The following is a 21,477-nucleotide window of genomic DNA, read 5'->3' as shown; positions in this document are numbered from 1 at the left end:
ATGTTGCCTTTGAAACCGTATGGCAGCCCAGGAATGAAAATTAACCCCATCATGGCATACCATTTGTAAAAGTATACAACCCACAGTATGGGATATGTTCAGTCTTATGTAGTAGCCACTTGCCAAAGTTAGCTTTCATATTTGTTGTTTGCATTTTTTTTACACACAGACTGCACGTTTACTGTTTTGTAAAACTCATATTTGTATTCAGCAAAGTCTCCCGAGTATAACAATACCCCCCATTTACAGGTTTTATGGTGTATTGGAAAGTTACAGGGTCAATATAGGGCTTGCCCAATTCAGTTTGCAGATGGTTTGCTGGGTCTATGTTATCCTTTTGAGACCATAAGGTAGCCCAGGAATGGGAATTAACCCCATCATGGCATACCATTTTCAAATGTAGACAACCCAGAGTATTCAAAGTGGGGGTATTTCCAGTCTTCTGTAGTAGCCACTTAATCATAAACACTGGCCAAAGTTAGCGTTTTTATTTGTATTTTGCCTTTTTTTAAAAAAAAAAAAAAACAAAAAGTGCACTTTTACTGGTGATATCATCGTTGTGAGAAGTTTTACTTTTTAAAACACTTATTTGTGTTCAGCGAAGTCTCCCGAGTATAACAATACCCCCCATGTACAGGTTTTATGGTGTTTTGGAAAGTTACGAGGGCTTGCTAATTAAAATCTCCGGACTGTCTGCCTCAGGCAGGTCCCTCAAGTTATAACTAATAAAATAAAATAATTATGTAGTTAATAGTTGAATATATATGTAGAGTATATATGTGTGTGTGTGTGTGTGTGTAGACATATATATGTGTGTATGTGTATATATATATGTGTGTGTTTGTATGTGTGTGTGTATGTATGTATGTATGTGTGTGTGTGTGTGTGTATATATATATATATATATATATATATATATATATATATATATATATATATATATATATATATATAATCTCTTGCACTCATGCTTAAATGTCCCTTGGTTGCCGGGTACGTACTAGTTAGATAGGGCTTTAGTATCCATTTGTCCAAAGAGGTAGCACTCACAGGGTTAAAAAGTCCAATTTTTATTTCAAAACTTTAAAAACACGATCAACGTTTCAGTCCTGTATATAGGACTTTCTTCAGGATCACTTATTGGTGTAGTGATCCTGGAGAAAGTCCTATATACAGGCCTGAAACGTTGATTGTGTTTTTAAAATTTTGAAAATAAAGATTGGACTTTTTAACCCCGGTGAGCGCTGCTCCTGTTTGGACAAATATATATACACACAAACAGTGGTGCTTCGGTAAACTGAAAAATTCGGTTTACGAATGGAAATCCATTGGAAAAAAATGCCTCGGTTTACGAATTTTTTTCGCAATACGAAGCAAGTTTCCCGGTTTATAGCGCCTCCCCCCTGCATACTGGAGGCTGGGTAGCACATGAGCGTGGAGGTGTTGGAGAGGTTTTGGCAGTGAGTTTTGGAGCCATTTGCAGCGGTTTTGGGACTTTTTGGTGCATTTCTCAAGAGGTGGAAAGATAGGGAGCTGAGCTTAGTTATTTGCATGCCTTTTACTGTGTGTTCTGCATTGTGGGGGGGTTTCCATGCCAACTCATGTGCTGTGCATGGCTTTTACTGTGGTTTCCATGCCAGCTCATGTGCTGTGCATGCCTGTTACTGTGTGTTTTGCATTGTGGGGTGGTTTCCATGCCAGCTCATGTGGGTGTAAAGCATTTTTTTTTTTCATTTTCTGCTCACTTAGTGACTGAGGTGTCATGGCACCCAAGAAAGCAGCGGAAGCTGGGAAGAGGAAGAAGGAGATGATTCTGCTCGAAGTCAAGAAAGAAATCATCAGGAAGCATGAAGGAGGAATGCGATTGACTGACCTTGCCAAAGAGTATGGAAGGAGTGCATCCACAATCGCTACCATCCTAAAGATGAAAAAGAAGATAACTGGGAGAGATGCAGCCAAGGGAGTAACCAGGGTCTCCAAGCAACGGCCACCTGTTCTGGACGAGGTCGAAAAGTTGCTGTTGCTCTGGATTGAACAGAAGCAGCGTGCAGGGGACATAGTGACTGAGGCGATCATCTGCAAAAAAGCCAAGGCCTTGCACGCTGACCTCAACCAACAGCCAGGTATGTCACCTGATGTAGAAGGCTTCAAGGCCAGCAGGGGGTGGTTCGAAAGGTTCAAGACCAGATCTGGCATCCACAGCGTAGTCAGGCATGGAGAGGCTGCAAGTTCTGATGTTGCTGCAGCTGAGGAATTTGCTACTAAGTTCCTGAAGGTCATGGTTTCAGAGGGCTACCTTCCTCAGCAGGTCTTCAACTGCAACGAGACTGGGCTCTTCTGGAAGAGGATGCCAAAGCGTACCTTCATCACAGAAGAGGAGACCTCATTGCCTGGCCACAAGCCGATGAAGGACCGTCTTACCCTCTTGTTCTGCGCCAATGCCAGTGGAGACCTTAAGATCAAGCCACTGCTCGTCTACCATTCAGAGAACCCACGGGCCTTCAAGAAACACAAAGTGAACAAGGAGCAGTTGAGCGTTTTGTGGCGTTCTAACCCAAAAGCTTGGGTCACACGCTTCTTGTTTGTGCAGTGGGTCAATGTGGTTTTTGGTCCTGCTGTCAAGCAGTACCTTGTGGACAATAACCTGCCGCTCAAGGCTGTGCTACTCATGGACAATGCTCCTGCTCATCCTCCAGGCCTCGAGGAAGTCTTGTTGGAGGACTTTAACTTCATCAAGGTCATGTTCCTTCCGCCTAACTCCACCCCACTACTCCAGCCAATGGACCAGCAGGTCATCTCCAATTTTAAAAAACTCTACACAAGGGAGCTTTTCCGGCTATGCTTTGAGATGACAAATCGATCAAGCCTCACCCTCCATGAATTTTGGAGAGCGCATTTTGACATCGTGAGCGGTCTGCAGATTATCACCATTGCCTGGGCCAGGGTCAGCAAAACAAACCTAAATTCTGCTTGGCGCAACCTGTGGCCAGACTGTGTTGTGGAAATTGCCTCTGATGCTTCTGCACCTGAGACAACAGTGTTGGAGGAGATTGTTTTCTTGGGGAGGACCATGGGCCTGGAGGTGACTGAGGAGGATGTCTGTGAGCTGGTAGAGGGACAGTACAGTGAGTTAACTACCGAGGACCTGGTGGAATTGCAGAAGGAGGCGATGGGGGAGCAGATCTCCTTTGAGGAGGAGGAAACGAGTGAGGAACAGCTCTCTTCCAGAGAACTCAAGGAGGCATGCCAAATGTGGGTAAACCTACAGACTTTTGTACAGCAGCACCACCCAGATAAGGCTCTAGCCCAGAGACTTGTGGACAGTTTTGACACCGACATCATGTCCCCTTTCCGAGGGATGCTTAAAAAGCACCAGAGACGACAGACACTGGAAAGGTTCCTACAAAAACAGCCATGAAGAAGAACCTGCTTGTGTTAGTGCTGCCCAGTTGCCACCCTCCTCCTCTTCCAAAAAGTGTTGAAACTGTTTTAAAGTTTTCCCTCTTAAAATGTGATTTATGTACAGTTGAAGTGTACTGTACCATGTTTGAAAAGGCTGCCATGTTTTAAAAGTTGATGTGTGATGTTTTAAAAGTTGAAGTTGGATGTTTGAAATGATGTTCTTTAGTGCCCTTCTAACCCACCCCCACCATTTTATACAAAATAAAGCTACCCTTTTCACACATAAAGCAGTAAAGCAAGTTGAAGTATTCCGTCATGCTTTAATAAGAGGTTAAACTTAAAAACATTTTCAATTGTGCAAGGTTTCACAATAGTGGAGTATTTTCTGTAAATGCATGTTGGTTACAAAACCATTCAGATATCTACAGGAAATATGCTAATAAACTGCACTCCCTTGCTAAAAGGAGAAATTATCTTTGGTCTGTTTTATATGAGATAATTATATCTTCCTATTTTGTTTAGTCCTGTTGTGTCCTTTCACTTTTCCAAACATAAAATTTAATAAATCGTGCGTAAAACTGATGGACCTGTACGCTTGCAACAAAAATATACTCCTAGTGGAACACTCAATGCATCCAGCTTAAAAGGTCAGTCTATGCACTGAAATTTTTTTTTTTAATTGCATAGTTGATGGTGCCAGGGGTACACTGCATAGACTCTCAATTGCATAGCATCATTCACGGATTTCAAGCAAGTTGCTCAGAGCTTTTTTTAACATTATGGCTGCATGTGTTAACGTTGTCCAACATGTAATAATGGGGATGTGCAATTAAAAGGACACTATAATCACCAAAACATGGAGGCCGTGTCAGCCACAGCCAGGGGAGGTGTGGTTAGGCCTGCAGAAACAAAAGTGATTTAATTCCTAAACGGTAGAGAATTGACCAGTGAGAATTGAAAGGCTTGATATATACACCAAAACTGCTTCATTACGCTAAAGTTGTTTTGATGACTAAAATGTCCCTTTAAACTGAGCTCTCCTTACTTTCTGTCTCTGCAGAATGCTGCATACATCTCATATAGTCAGCTATGAGTAAATTATAGCAGCTGTTGTTCATGACTCTAGTGCAGCATACATGGACATTTTTTTTTTACTATTTTTGCAACAACAAAATCTGCTGTGGGGTTTTAAAATGAATTCATATTTAAATGGGTTTTCTGTTGTTAAATATTGCTATATCTGTAGTATTGCGCAAATTCCGATGAACATAAGAAGGCTGTTTATTATTATTATTATTATTTATATAGCGCCATCAGATTCTGTAGCGCTGTACAAATGGTGTTTATATGGTTTAATGCAATATATTGTGGTAATTAACCCCTTAAGGACACATGACATGTGTGACATGTCATGATTCCCTTTTATTCCAGAAGTTTGTTCCTTAAGGGGTTAAAGGGACACTATAGTCACCTAAACAACTTTAGCTTAATAAAGCAGTTTTTGTGTACAGATCATGCTTCTCAGGTTTCATTGCTCAGTTCACTGCCATTTAGGAGTTAAATCACTTTGTTTCTGCTTATACAACCATTGCCACACCTCCCCTGGCTCTGATTGACACAGCCTGCATGAAAAAAACTGGTTTCACTTTCAATCACATGTAATTTACCTTAAACTATTGGATCTCTTTCTCTGTAAATTGAACTTGAATCACATACAAGAGGCTCTTGCAGGGTTTAGAAAGCTTTTAAGATAGCAGGGGATAAGAAAATCTAAATTAAACAGAACTTGCAATAAAGGAAGGATAAATATTAGATGACTCTTTACAGGAAGTGTTTAGGAAGGCTATGCAAGTCACATGCAGGGAGGTGTGACTAGGGTTCATACACATTGTGATTGAGCTCCTAAATGACAGATAATTGAGCAGTGAGAATGCAGGGGCATGATATATACACCAAAACTGTTTCATTAAGCTAACATTGTTTTAGTGACTATAGTGTCCCCTTAAGAAACGGTGCACAATACGAGTGAACATGCACATAACACACATTATCTAAGCAAAATCAGACCTGACAGTTCTGGTAGATACCTGATAGAATAAAGTGAGGCACCTGCCCAATGTTACTTATTAATGAAAGCGTATTGAGATAGGTGATCCAAGGGGACTGAATACTCTCCACCTTATGGATTAATTCCGCTGTAGAGGGAATTTACTCTATTTACCAATAGATAAGAATTACGGATTTAGCAGCATTCAGTAAATGATAGTGAAGAGAATATTTAGGTTTAACCAATGTTAATGGGATATAGTGTTTAATTTAAATCTGATAATTACAATACACTTGTGTAAATATAAAATACTGACACAACCCTTCTACTACTAGTCCAATTCTCTACGCTAGACTGATTTTGATGTAGTTAGCTTTGTTAGTAACTTTATTTTTATTATAAAACTTTTATCTTCATTGTTGCTGCCCTAAGTGTCCCAATGGCTTGACCACCACTGTTAACGCTTTAAGACCAGAGGGCGTACTATTACGCCTTATTTTAAGCGGCCCTAAACGCTGCCGGGCGTAATAGTACGCCCTCCGTTTTTTTTTAACTTACCCGGTCGCCGGCTATCCCACGCCGGCGATCGCAGTTGGGGGGACTCCCAGGGAGCCCCCCGCGGCACGTCTGTCCTCCTGGGGGCCCCCCCGGCCATGTGAGAAAAAATTAAATTAATCAGTGTAAAAAAAAAAAAAAATAATATACTTAGATCATATGTTTTAAGGCCGTAAGGCCTGTATTTGTGGGAGGAGTTAAGCGTTCCATATAAACGCTACTCCCCCCCTTCCTACCTGCCGTACGCACGCTGTTCACTCAGTGACAGCCAGACTTCCGGTCCTCACTCGGGCTCCTCCGGTCCTCTCCTCTTCCGGTCCGGCTTCCTCTCCGTTCCCCCCGCTCCTCCTTTTGGGCAACTAACATCCGAATGCTAGGTAATCGACAAACCTCCAGCCGTATTATCAGCGGTCCGGCTTGCCTGCTAACCGTGAGTCTCATTCCGGTCCCCTCCACATCGCTGTGGTCTCATGGGGGACCGGAACACACATGCAAATACTATATATCTAGCTGTGCTGTGTCTTTTAGGCAATAAAAATATTTTAAAGTGCATACAAATTATAAAGTGCTATTAATAAAGTGCACTATGAAATTAATCGCATAAATAATATGTGCAATATTTCACTTGTGCAATTTGTGACAAAGTGATTTTGATTTTGTCCTGTGCCATATGTGGCTTTGATAAAGATGACGTTTTATTTCGACGCTTCCAATGTGAGGCCCGTTTGTCCCTTTTGTTAAACTTAAACTGAGTCAGTCCGGTTTCTGCATTCAGGGCTTTAGCAGAGCCTGAAACCTGCTGTTAAAAGATATCGCTTGCAAAGCTTATTATCAGTTATACCTGAAAGCTACCTTGGTTTAACATGGCTTCCCGCCTTTCCATATCTCACCTTAATAGTAGTAGAGATTGTCTGGTGCTAGCTGTTTGCGTTGCTGGGTAGAAAAATAAGCTATTATTAAGGACACGCTTTGCCAGTGCAGAGCTTAATTTACCAGCTGGCGCCCTGGCATTTTTAAGTACATCTGCTGTCATTGGCGCACCCTTCCTGAAAACCTCTATAAAACCGTTTTATCCCCTAGATTGGCGTTTTGGTTCATTATTGACTTTGTTTACAGTCATTGTAATCGTTTTACTTGTTTTGATAGATGCTCGCAGCGGTTATACTTCCAATTAAGACGGTTCCTAATCGTTCATTTATGTTTGATTATTAATCCTTTTAAATTAGAGGTTTGCCCCCATCTCGCCTTTGCTTCTCCGTGGGTTAAAGCCCTGTGACTGGTATAAGTGGTCTCAGAAGGGGACATTGCTTTATTGTTCTGCTTTGCCTCCTGTGCCTTTTGTGTCACTTACTGTGTGTATGTCACCTACACTATGCCCCTTCCTCAGCGTTTAACGAGGAACCTCGATAAACATTACATAATGCATGGGTGGTCATTGTACATTTGTCTAAGTCATTTAACTATTTACATTGTTGCTTTATACTGTACAGAGTGAACTTAGTGAGAACATTTGTCACAGTTATTTTACGGTATCTTTGTGCGTTAAGGTTTTAACTGAATTTACTAAGTGGTTGTGATTTATTGTGTTAATTGCTGTCTCATATGCACTGTAGATCACTTCTACATATTGTCACATTCCCAGTATGCTCAGGGCTAAATACTTAAAAACCCATTGGAATTGCCTGCTATCATTCCAGGGATTAACGCCTATTGTGTGCAGCTAACTGGGCTCCTTGCCAGCCGTTTAACCCATTGCCGGCCTGATGAATTCACTGTGCATGCAGGTGGCCAATTATTACCAAACAAGGTTAATGCACAACAGTCTTGTCAACTTAACCCCTTCACGACGGGTGACGGACGAGGTCCGTCATCCTGGGGATGCCCTTAACGACGGGTGACGGACCTCGTCCGTCACGCGGTAAAATTAACCCCAGATCGCCGCAATCGTGGGGTTAATGGTGCTCCGGTCTGCCTCTGCATTAGAGGCAGACCGGGAGCACCGGATCGGGCTGTCAGAGTACATGTGCCCGCTCTGACAGCATGCCAGAGCGGGCACATGTGCTCTCTATACTCACCTCCGCCTCCCTGCACTTCCGGGTTCAGTGTGAAGTGCAGGGAGACGGATCTTCAGTGATCCTGCCCCCTGGTGTTAAAAAAAAAAAAGTTAAATTAAAATCCCACCCCCCCTTTACCCATATTAATAAAAAATTAACCCCTTCCCTGCCAATTGATCACTGACTACAGTGATCAATTGGCAGGGATTACATTTTAATATGATCTGATTTTTTTTTTTTAACCCCTGAGGGTTAATTCTTTTTTTTTTTAACCCTCAGGGGTTAAATTTATTTTATTAATTAATTTAAATATTTTAAAATTATAAATTTAGCTAGCTGGGGAGGGTGGAAGTTAGTGGGGAATTGGGGGATTTAGTGTTAGGCTAACTAGGGGTTAACGTTAAAAAAAGTTTTAAAATAAGCTTTAAAAAGTTAAAAAATTAAGTAAAAAAAAAGTTTTAATAACGTTTAAGTAAAAAATAAAAAAAAAATAAACCCTTTACCCAGTCCAAATAAAAATTAACCCCTTGCCTGCCAGTCTATCACTGCCTACAGTGATCAAAATACAGATCACAGTATTATACTGTGATCTAATTTTTTTTTAACCCCTGACGATTAACTTTTATTTATTTTTTAACCCTCAGGGGTTAAATTAATTTAATTAACTAATTTAAATATTGTATAATTAAATATTTTGCTAGCTGGGGTGGGTGGGAGTTATGGGAAAATGGGGAATTTACTGTTAGTGCTGCTTACTGCTAGTTAGGGGTTAACGGTAAAAGAAAAAGCTTAGAAAAATGTTAAATCTGTAAAAAAAAGTTTTACGAAAGTTTAGGAAACTTTAAAAAAATGAATAAGCAAAACAAAAGTTTAAAAAATAGTTTTAAAAAGTAAAAAAAAGTTTTAAAAAGTAAAAAAATACATTTAATAACGCTCATTACCACTACACCTGGTACAAGCTAGCGGAAAAATGATCCCACGCTAAGGTTCAAAATATGCCTTTTGAAATACCCTGGGATGTCTTCTTTAAGAAATGGTATGGCTTTATGGGGTATTTGGATTATATAGCCTGGTAAAATACTCTAAAATGGGACATGGGCACAGCGTAAAAATGTAAAGTGTGAAAAAAATGGAATGGCTGTGTCCCAAATGTGCCCCTCCGATGTCCACATATACCTGGCAAAGGTACATACGGGGGTATTTTTGTACTCAGCCGACATAGCTGAGCAACATATAAAGTATTATAGAGTGGTGGTACACATAAGGTTTGCAAAATATACTGTGCAAACTCACTTTGTGTGTCAAAAAGGCAGAAAAAACGCTTATTACCACTACACCTGGTACAAGCTAGCGGAAAAATTATCCCACGCTAAGGTTCAAAATATGCCTTTTGAAATACCCTGGGGTGTCTACTTTAAGAAATGGTAGGCCTTTGTGGGGTAGTTTGAATTTAAAACTTACGAAGATGCTTGGAAATTGCACATAGGTCCAGCGTCAAAATTCAAAGTTCTGTAAAAACTGATATGGCTTGGTCTCCAATATGCCACTGTAGCTTCACAAAATAGTGCCAAAGACATTCATTGGGGATGTCTTTTTACTCAGAAGACTTAGCTGAGCATAATTTGAAGGTTTTGAACTTAGTGGCACATATGAAATATACAAAATGCCCAGCAAAAATGCAATCCGTATGTAAAAAAATGCACAAAATTATTTTTTACCACATACTTTGGCATATATTGGTGAATAAATGGGGGCATGCTAAGGCACAATATGCACCTTATGATATACCCTGGAGTGTCTACTTTTACAAATGGTAGGCCTTTGTGTTTTTTTTTTTTGAACAGTCAAACTGTTATAATACCCCAAATGGAAGCATAGGCTCATTAAATCCGTCTCTCAAAATTCTACTGTGAATACTGAAAAGGACAGGTCTCCTGTATGGCACTGTAGCTTCACGAAATAGTGCCATAGACATACAATGGGGGTGTCCTTTTACTCAGAAGACTTAGCTGAGCATAATTTGGGGGGTTTGAACTTAGTGGCACATATGAAATATACAAAATGCCCAGCAAAAATGCAATCCGTATGTAAAAAATGCACACAATTATTTTTTACCACATACTTTGGCATGTAATGGTAAAAAAATGGGGGCATGTTAAGGCACAATATGCACCTTATGAGATACCCTGGAGTGTCTACTTTTACAAATGGTAGGCCTTTGTGGGGGTTTTTGAACAGTCAAACTGTTATAATACCCCAAATGGAAGCATAGGCTCATTAAATCCGTCTCTCAAAATTCTACTGTGAATACTGAAAAGGACAGGTCTCCTATATGGCACTGTAGCTTCAAGAAATAGTGCCATAGACATACAATGGGGGTGTCCTTTTACTCAGAAGACTTAGCTGAGCATAATTTGGGGGGTTTGAACTTAGTGGCACATATGAAATATACAAAATGCCCAGCAAAAATGCAATCCGTATGTAAAAAAATGCACACAATTATTTTTTACCACATACTTTGGCATGTAATGGTAAAAAAATGGGGGCATGTTAAGGCACAATATGCACCTTATGAGATACCCTTGAGTGTCTACTTTTACAAATGGTAGGCCTTTGTGGGGGTTTTTGAACAGTCAAACTGTTATAATACCCCAAATGGAAGCATAGGCTCATTAAATCCGTCTCTCAAAATTCTACTGTGAATACTGAAAAGGACAGGTCTCCTGTATGGCACTGTAGCTTCAAGAAATAGTGCCATAGACATACAATGGGGGTGTCCTTTTACTCAGAAGACTTAGCTGAGCATAATTTGGGGGGTTTGAACTTAGTGGCACATATGAAATATACAAAATGCCCAGCAAAAATGCAATCCGTATGTAAAAAAATGCACACAATTATTTTTTACCACATACTTTGGCATGTAATGGTAAAAAAATGGGGGCATGTTAAGGCACAATATGCACCTTATGAGATACCCTTGAGTGTCTACTTTTACAAATGGTAGGCCTTTGTGGGGGTTTTTGAACAGTCAAACTGTTATAATACCCCAAATGGAAGCATAGGCTCATTATATCCGTCTCTCAAAATTCTACTGTGAATACTGAAAAGGACAGGTCTCCTATATGGCACAGTAGCTTCACAAAATAGTGCCAAAGACATACAATGGGGGTACCGTTGTACTCAGCAGAAGTAACTGAACACATAATAAAACTTTGTACAGGAATAGCACACAACAACTTTACAAAATACACATGAGAAGTTCTTTGTTATACGTTTGTGTGCGAAAACCCCCCAAAAACACAATTTTACTCCAATATTTAGCAGAGGTTGGCGGTAAAATGGCTACGTAGAAAGTGTCAAAACAACCTTAGGTAAATAGCCTGTGATGTCTACTTTATATAAATATATACTTTTGTGTGGCAATTTTGTTTTATTTTATGGCTATTAGGCTTACAAGACAAACATACCAAATTCTAAAATCACTCCATATTAAAATTTTATTTTACTCCTTGTGCTTTGTGACCTGTAACTACCAAAAAAAACTTAAAATCCCAGACACATTATATATTCTGTAAATCAGAACAAATAAATGAATTTATTTTTAATTACTTTCCTTAACCTGCACTAATTATGCACACATTATGATTGCAAAAACTGTAAAAAAAAAACAATATTTTTCATTTTTTTTGCATTTTTCGGTATTTTTTTTTATAATAAGTAAGCATTTATATATTTATATGTTATATCAAATTAAAGCCCTTTCTGTCCTTTAAAAAACAGTATATAATATGTGTCGGTGCAATAAATGAGAGAGATGCAAATTGCAGTTGAACGCAAACAGCAAGAAAATGCAAAAATTGCTTGTGTCATTAAGCGTAAGTCAAGCTTCTGAAGCTCTGTCCTTAAGGGGTTAATCTATGCTAAAAGGTTAGGTTGTATTTTATGAATTTGTTGCTACTTGGTAGTCACATAAATCTTACCAGGGACCACCCACGCTCCCCTCTCGCCAGCACCTAGGCGGTCACTTTCAATCACCCGTCTGGGGGGGGTCGGGGTCCTTTCTAAATTGGAGGTTTTGGGCATACTTTCCATTATGTTTTAATGTATCAGTGCAAAGTCCTAGTCATTCGGCTGGTATCTCCACCTAGTGGTTTGATGGTGTTTGCTGTTTTATTCTGTATAATGTGTAGCTTCTCTGCCGTCCTGTTTTCAGGTTGTTAATGGTGATTCTTCTATTGGTGCATCCCACGTAATAACACTAAATGCCTGACGCTATGCATGTACTATTTTATTGGGTCAAGTTAATCTAACTGACTAAACACTGTGTATATGTTGGATTTGTTTTATCTCCCAGATTACGCTTACACTTACGCATCTCCTGTTATACATGCATCGAATTACCTCAGGTTCAGGCGTAACCGCCATTTGACATTCCCCGCTGATTTCTATTAATGTTGCATACTGTCATTTGTTACCATTAGACAGTCACTAGGTCGCTATTATCGCCTATTTCTATCAGGTACAATTTTGTTTCATCCACACTTCAAACAACCGCCTCGACAAGGCCACGTTGTTACACGATGAGGTATCGAACCGACAATCACAGTTACTATTTGTTTCATTTTGTCATCTGCTAGCAGTAGACGATTACTGGTTCACTATTGCCGCCTGTTTCTATCTGGTATAAATGTGTTTTCGTTCACATTTCCTACAATTGTTACACAATTGGCCTTTGTTAAACGATTATCACCTGTTTCTATCAGGTTTAGTTTCATTGTGTTTCCTAACAACTGCCTCTACCAGGCCACGTTGTTACATGTTTGGGGTACGGGGGCTTGATTCCTGCCTTGCCTCGTCAGGCCACGGCTCCACTCCACAACTCTTCATTCGTACTCACTACCCGTAACAATCGTTTTGTTACTCACTACCTTGCTAATTTCACCCTCCTCTCTCCGTCAGCTGCTACGACGTTTTCTTGGCACAACGCCTTCATTTCATCTCCTTTCAGGTTTATATAGTAACCATCATGAGAATCTTCAGCACCCTCGGGGTCTATCGATACTGCACTATCAGCTATATCTCCATAGTACTTCACTATACTGCACATTATTTTCCTTCCCTCGACTTCAGTTCCTTCTTCTTTCTTCCTCCTTTCTCTCCCTTCGTTTCCTCTGTCTCTATCTGGGAATATCCGGGTATCTATCATTTACTACAACTTGGGTTTCCAAGCACGTTACGTTACCCCCTTATCAAGCCCCCGTCTAGGGTCAGAGAACTGGCTATCTAGGGTTAGGAGCTGGCCTTAGCTGTACACCGTAGCTGGTCCCGCGAGGCCAACTCCCCAATCTCAACACAGAGATTTCGCCCCTCGGCCCAAATCATAGTTAGTGCCTCGCATTCACCCACCTATCGGGTTTATAGTTAGGGCCTCACCTGACACGGCCACACGTTTTGGATCTTTACTGTCCCCGAGAGGCCACCACCCCGCCACCACGCTAGTGGCTCGAGCCCCACGCCCAAATCATAGGTAGAGCCTCTCACCAGCCGCTTGGCTACTAGCAGGGCCTCACTTGTCACGGGGTAGTGAGCTTTTCGCTTCGGCACTAGTTAGCCAGACAGTTCTATTTTACTTAACCATATTGTTGTTGTTTGAGTTCATTGTTGTTGTCATGTTCTTTTTCAGGATGTCCTACATACGCAACGTCAGACGAGGGATTGCAGCATTTTCGTGTCTATTAGGGCCGACTATCCATGAGTCGCTCAGTCTCGTACCTCACCCAACTCACATCTCTCAGGCATAATCTGCATTTTGGCATCCCCTTCCGGTCAATCGGCTGTTGGGGCTCGACACAAGTTATCATCTAGAACATTATTCGTTTGCTCTAAGATACATATAACAGAATCGTGACATTCTTCCAGGAAGCAGTGGAGCAGGACTTCCACAGGCATACTGATCACCCTGTAGTCTTTTCTACATTTTTGCCACCTTTTATTCAAACCTTCATACGTACATGATCGCACTATTCCGAACTGACATACACGTTTCTGACAAGCCTTTTCAAACCATACCCCATTTTTTACACAAGATATCAAAGATAATTGGTTATCGCTTCACAGTAACGTACGTACACAGATGGGAATACCGGGCAGTATCAGACTCCCTAAACAGCATTCGCGCCACACAACCAGGTCTTAAATCTATGTGCCTGCAACCATACAAGGGTTCGGGAACCCTACAACTCCACGATCACAACTAATCAGACAGGTAAGTCATGTCTCCCCAAGGAAAATTTAAGAAGGTACAAACACTACACCGCGTCACGTCAACGTTCGAACCAGACAATCGAGACACTTAACCACTAATCACTCCCTATCTACTTCTAAATACGATTCTACGTTCACATTCAGTCATTAGAGTAAGTAGGACCACTAGCTGCTATTTTCACATCCATTCTATAAGAACGACATCCAGTAGCAGTACGCCGGAACAAACATTAGAGGCACTAGGAATCGGCTATATATTATACAGGAACATTCCCAACACAGGAGTAGCAAGACATGGATTTTATATAGTGCTATAAGTGTGTTTTCTGGCATTTCCTTTTGCCCTCTTTTTCAGGCCTACCCTCTACGTCGGTTCCGGCACACCACACCGACTTAATTCCAATCACAAGGTACTTCACTATACGATATTAACCGACCACAAGTTTTAAGGCCGTAAGGCCTGTATTTGTGGGAGGAGTTAAGCGTTCCATATAAACGCTACTCCCCCCCTTCCTACCTGCCGTACGCACGCTGTTCACCCCACCCACCTCTCCCTCTTATACAATTCATTCAGGGGGGCCCTCTTTTTCAGGCCTACCCTCTACGTCGGTTCTGGCACACCACACCGACTTAATTCCAATCACAAGGTACTTCACTATACGATATTAACCGACCACAAATATATGATATACATACACACACATACACTGTCTAGGTGTATTTTACTATATATATATATATATATATATATATATATATATATACACACACCGTATTTATCGGCGTATAACACGCACTTTTTCTCCCTGAAAATAGGGGGAAAATCATGGGTGCGTGTTATACGCCGATATCCCATATTTACTTACCTGTCTTGAAGCGTGGGCCGGTGTTCTATTGTGTGCACACTTCCTTTCCGTCCCGCCGGAAACCGGAGCCTGAAATTATAGTTCCAGTACCGCGGTGCGCGCTGTGAAGCCCGCCCACGCTTCAAGACAGGTAAGTAATTATGGGACAAGAGGGAAAGTGCACTAGGGGACACTATTGAAAGGGGGGGGGGAACACTATGGGATGAGGGGGGGAACACTATGGGATGAGGGGGGGAACACTATGGGATGAGGGGGGAGACACTATGGGATGAGGGGGTGACACTATGGGATGAGGGGGGAGACACTATGGGATGAGGGGGGGGACACTATGGGATGAGGGGGGGACACTATGGGATGAGGGGGGGACACTATGGGATGAGGGGGGGGACACTATGGGATGAGGGGGGGACACTATGGGATGAGGGGGGGGACACTATGGGATGAGGGGGGGGACACTATGGGATGAGGGGGGGACACTATGGGATGAGGGGGGGGGACACTATGGGATGAGGGGGGGGGACACTATGGGATGAGGGGGGGGACACTATGGGATGAGGGGGGGAATACTATGGGAGGGGGTGGAGAATACTATGGAAAGGGGGGGGAACACTTTGGGATGAGGGGGGGGGGGAATACTATGGGAGGTGGGGAAATTTCCTGGAATTTCCTTCTGAAAATGAGGTGCGTGTTATACGCCGGTGCGTGTTATACGCCGATAAATACGGTATATATATATTATATATATACTATTAATATATATATATATATATATATTAATATCAAATTACACATAGACTGATACTGATTAAATATATATATAATTATTGTTATATATATATATTTATATATAATATAAAAAAATATGTACCATATATACTCGAGTATAAGCCGACCCGAATATAAGCCGAGGCCCCTAATTTTACCCCAAAAAACTGGGAAAACTTATTGACTCAAGTATAAGACTAGGGTGGGAAATGCAGCAGCTACTGGTAAATTTCTAAATAAAATTAGATCCTAAAAAAATTATATTAATTGAATATTTATTTACAGTGTGTGTATATAATGAATGCAGTGTGTGCGTGTGGCGAAACCAGCTTCGCCACTGTGAACTGGAGAGGCCTGGTTGCTAGCCTCCTGCCCGCTGACTATGGCCCCTGGACATGCTGCACTTTAAAAACTATATTTGGGCATGTAACAATTTGTATTGCTGCTGCTGGCCCTTTAAAATCAGCAATGGACATATTGGGACTTTTGGGACTAATGTCCCTTTAAGACTTTGTAACATATCACAGTAATACTGTCTTAAATATTATGTAGGTATTTATGTGTTCAGTTAAACTGGGGATATGTAGAAATGTGTGTTTTATGTGTTAAATGTATCAGTATGTAAGTTTATGTCTGTTACTGTCTTTTTGCAACCATGTGGTTAATGGAGTCTGACTCTAGTCCTGGATAATTAGATTTCTTCTCCAATTATCTCCAGGGCAGAAGGGAGGAAGCCAGGATGCATTGTGGGGATGTTTTACTTTTACTGTTTGAGCCAGGGGGAATAAAAGATACTTTTAGTAACTTTTAAACCCCTGGTCGGATTCATGCCATTTTTTAATATGTTGTTCCCCTGAATGGATTGATTGTGGATATGGATTTTTATGTGAATGTGATGTATGGTTTTAAAGTTATGAAAGTTGTGTAAAAGTATATTTTACACTGTATGCATAATGGGATTATGTGTCACACTAAGGGGAGGGGATGTGTGGGAGGTAACATCTATGTCATTGGTTCTTTTATGCCTCCCCCTGGGTGTGGCCTGTATGTGTGAGTTGGAAATAAAAGCCAGACTGGGTGTCCCAGTCTGGAGTCTTACTTAACCCTCAAAGCGATGTGTCGTCTCGGTCTTTGGGGGAATGGGATTGTATGCTGACTGCCAAGAGTGTAAGCCGATGCCTGCTTTTCTTGTTCAGCTGTTCCAGTTCGGAGTGTTATTTCGTATCCAGATCGGGAGTGTGATGTTCTGCAGTAGCTGTGCCTGTCTATGGAAAAGGGGATTATCGCCTAAACGCATTTTTCCCCTTTCATGCTGAAACGGTCCGTTACAATTGGTGGCAAGCGGTTGGATCGTTCCTACAACCAGAGGGACAGCTACAGACAACACCATTCCTGGATTACAAAGTGAGGGCAACGCCAGTACCCGTACAGCGCCCCTATCTACAAGGAACCAACTGCAGCAGAGCAAGCATGGCACCCAGCTACACTCAAGAGGCGTATGACAGAGAGGTCACCGCGGTGCTGGCTATATGCGGACCCAACCTCTCAGAGGATCTAATACAGCGTGTGAAGAAAGCAGTGCGAGAGTACTTGCCGCGGGAATCAGAGTGGGCCAGGGGGTTTGCAGGCCTTCCTCCCCAGCGGCAGTGGGTAACCCAGGGAGATGAAGGTGTCGTCCTTCCTCCCCAGCGGCAGTGTGTACCCCAGGGAGATGAAGGTGTCGTCCTTCCTCCCCAGCGGCAGTGTGTATCCCAGGGAGATGAAGGTGTCGTCCTTCCTCCCCAGCGGCAGGCTGAGTTACAGGGGGCAGAGGTTGTTGTTCCTGCCCCCCAGCAGCAAAGTGATGTGCCAGGAAGGCAGTGTGAAGTAAAGGGAGAGGAGAGCAGCGTCCTCCCTCCCCAGCGGCAGTGTGTACCCCAGGGAGAAGAAGGTGTCGTCCTTCCTCCCCAGCGGCAGTGTGTACCCCAGGGAGATGAAGGTGTCGTCCTTCCTCCCCAGCGGCAGGCTGAGTTACAGGGGGCAGAGGTTGTTGTTCCTGCCCCCCAGCAGCAAAGTGATATGCCAGGAAGGCAGTGTGAAGTAAAGGGAGAGGAGAGCAGTGTCCTCCCTCCCCAGCGGCAGTGTGTGCTTCAGGGAGCAGAAGGTGCAGTCCTTCCTCCCCAGCGGCAGTTTGCCATCCAGAGAGAGGAGCTTGTTACACCCTCTCTCCCACGGCAACCTAACCCACCAAGGGGAGATGTTAAGCCCCCCAACTGTGCAGATGGGACCGTAGTCTCTGCACTTACAGCACAAGGGATAGGGACGGTCGGTCCTGTTCCCCAGCCTCAGTGTGATGGATCCAAAGGCGAAACCAGCTTCGCCACTGTGAACTGGAGAGGCCTGGTTGCTAGCCTCCTGCCCGCTGACTATGGCCCCTGGACATGCTGCACTTTAAAAACTATATTTGGGCATGTAACAATTTGTATTGCTGCTGCTGGCCCTTTAAAATCAGCAATGGACATATTGGGACTTTTGGGACTAATGTCCCTTTAAGACTTTGTAACATATCACAGTAATACTGTCTTAAATATTATGTAGGTATTTATGTGTTCAGTTAAACTGGGGATATGTAGAAATGTGTGTTTTATGTGTTAAATGTATCAGTATGTAAGTTTATGTCTGTTACTGTCTTTTTGCAACCATGTGGTTAATGGAGTCTGACTCTAGTCCTGGATAATTAGATTTCTTCTCCAATTATCTCCAGGGCAGAAGGGAGGAAGCCAGGATGCATTGTGGGGATGTTTTACTTTTACTGTTTGAGCCAGGGGGAATAAAAGATACTTTTAGTAACTTTTAAACCCCTGGTCGGATTCATGCCATTTTTTAATATGTTGTTCCCCTGAATGGATTGATTGTGGATATGGATTTTTATGTGAATGTGATGTATGGTTTTAAAGTTATGAAAGTTGTGTAAAAGTATATTTTACACTGTATGCATAATGGGATTATGTGTCACACTAAGGGGAGGGGATGTGTGGGAGGTAACATCTATGTCATTGGTTCTTTTATGCCTCCCCCTGGGTGTGGCCTGTATGTGTGAGTTGGAAATAAAAGCCAGACTGGGTGTCCCAGTCTGGAGTCTTACTTAACCCTCAAAGCGATGTGTCGTCTCGGTCTTTGGGGGAATGGGATTGTATGCTGACTGCCAAGAGTGTAAGCCGATGCCTGCTTTTCTTGTTCAGCTGTTCCAGTTCGGAGTGTTATTTCGTATCCAGATCGGGAGTGTGATGTTCTGCAGTAGCTGTGCCTGTCTATGGAAAAGGGGATTATCGCCTAAACGCATTTTTCCCCTTTCATGCTGAAACGGTCCGTTACAATTGGTGGCAAGCGGTTGGATCGTTCCTACAACCAGAGGGACAGCTACAGACAACACCATTCCTGGATTACAAAGTGAGGGCAACGCCAGTACCCGTACAGCGCCCCTATCTACAAGGAACCAACTGCAGCAGAGCAAGCATGGCACCCAGCTACACTCAAGAGGCGTATGACAGAGAGGTCACCGCGGTGCTGGCTATATGCGGACCCAACCTCTCAGAGGATCTAATACAGCGTGTGAAGAAAGCAGTGCGAGAGTACTTGCCGCGGGAATCAGAGTGGGCCAGGGGGTTTGCAGACCTTCCTCCCCAGCGGCAGTGGGTAACCCAGGGAGATGAAGGTGTCGTCCTTCCTCCCCAGCGGCAGTGTGTATCCCAGGGAGATGAAGGTGTCGTCCTTCCTCCCCAGCGGCAGGCTGAGTTACAGGGGGCAGAGGTTGTTGTTCCTGCCCCCCAGCAGCAAAGTGATGTGCCAGGAAGGCAGTGTGAAGTAAAGGGAGAGGAGAGCAGCGTCCTCCCTCCCCAGCGGCAGTGTGTACCCCAGGGAGAAGAAGGTGTCGTCCTTCCTCCCCAGCGGCAGTGTGTACCCCAGGGAGATGAAGGTGTCGTCCTTCCTCCCCAGCGGCAGGCTGAGTTACAGGGGGCAGAGGTTGTTGTTCCTGCCCCCCAGCAGCAAAGTGATATGCCAGGAAGGCAGTGTGAAGTAAAGGGAGAGGAGAGCAGTGTCCTCCCTCCCCAGCGGCAGTGTGTGCTTCAGGGAGCAGAAGGTGCAGTCCTTCCTCCCCAGCGGCAGTTTGCCATCCAGAGAGAGGAGCTTGTTACACCCTCTCTCCCACGGCAACCTAACCCACCAAGGGGAGATGTTAAGCCCCCCAACTGTGCAGATGGGACCGTAGTCTCTGCACTTACAGCACAAGGGATAGGGACGGTCGGTCCTGTTCCCCAGCCTCAGTGTGATGGATCCAAAGGCGAAACCAGCTTCGCCACTGTGAACTGGAGAGGCCTGGTTGCTAGCCTCCTGCCCGCTGACTATGGCCCCTGGACATGCTGCACTTTAAAAACTATATTTGGGCATGTAACAATTTGTATTGCTGCTGCTGGCCCTTTAAAATCAGCAATGGACATATTGGGACTTTTGGGACTAATGTCCCTTTAAGACTTTGTAACATATCACAGTAATACTGTCTTAAATATTATGTAGGTATTTATGTGTTCAGTTAAACTGGGGATATGTAGAAATGTGTGTTTTATGTGTTAAATGTATCAGTATGTAAGTTTATGTCTGTTACTGTCTTTTTGCAACCATGTGGTTAATGGAGTCTGCCTCTAGTCCTGGATAATTAGATTTCTTCTCCAATTATCTCCAGGGCAGAAGGGAGGAAGCCAGGATGCATTGTGGGGATGTTTTACTTTTACTGTTTGAGCCAGGGGGAATAAAAGATACTTTTAGTAACTTTTAAACCCCTGGTCGGATTCATGCCATTTTTTAATATGTTGTTCCCCTGAATGGATTGATTGTGGATATGGATTTTTATGTGAATGTGATGTATGGTTTTAAAGTTATGAAAGTTGTGTAAAAGTATATTTTACACTGTATGCATAATGGGATTATGTGTCACACTAAGGGGAGGGGATGTGTGGGAGGTAACATCTATGTCATTGGTTCTTTTATGCCTCCCCCTGGGTGTGGCCTGTATGTGTGAGTTGGAAATAAAAGCCAGACTGGGTGTCCCAGTCTGGAGTCTTACTTAACCCTCAAAGCGATGTGTCGTCTCGGTCTTTGGGGGAATGGGATTGTATGCTGACTGCCAAGAGTGTAAGCCGATGTCTGCTTTTCTTGTTCAGCTGTTCCAGTTCGGAGTGTTATTTCGTATCCAGATCGGGAGTGTGATGTTCTGCAGTAGCTGTGCCTGTCTATGGAAAAGGGGATTATCGCCTAAACGCATTTTTCCCCTTTCATGCTGAAACGGTCCGTTACAGTGCGTATGAATGCAGTGTGTGCGTATGAATGCAGTGTGTGCGTATGAATGCAGTGTGCGTATGAGTGCAGTGTGTGTGTATGAGTGCAGTGTGTGTGCAGTGTGAGTGCAGTGTGTGTGTGTGTGTGTGTGTGTGTGTACAGTGTGAGTGCAGTGTGTGTGTGTGTGTGTACAGTGTGAGTGCATTGTGTG

The 21,477-nt window shown here is 42.9% G+C and overlaps 1 protein-coding gene across 3 annotated transcripts in view; it reads left to right on the top strand.

Moving 5' to 3' along the window:
• The window catches only part of LOC134608294 (tigger transposable element-derived protein 1-like), a 151,367-nt gene that overhangs the window by 39,730 nt on the left and 90,160 nt on the right, over nucleotides 1–21,477 (top strand). The window contains exon 2 of one of the 3 annotated variants that reach the window (XM_063451013.1): nucleotides 1,750–3,540. The exons of the other annotated variants lie outside the window; for them this stretch is intronic. Coding sequence (XP_063307083.1) covers nucleotides 1,763–3,418 — 1,656 coding nt within the window. The 5' untranslated portion in view covers nucleotides 1,750–1,762 and the 3' untranslated portion in view covers nucleotides 3,419–3,540. Of the gene's footprint in view, nucleotides 1–1,749; nucleotides 3,541–21,477 lie in introns of those variants that run through there. 3 annotated transcript variants of the gene reach the window in all.

Source organism: Pelobates fuscus, chromosome 1, assembly GCF_036172605.1.
Source record: "Pelobates fuscus isolate aPelFus1 chromosome 1, aPelFus1.pri, whole genome shotgun sequence".
Classification (NCBI taxonomy): Eukaryota; Metazoa; Chordata; class Amphibia; order Anura; family Pelobatidae; genus Pelobates; species Pelobates fuscus.
Note: the sequence above shows the minus strand (reverse complement) of the source record. Positions and strands in the feature narration are given on the sequence as shown.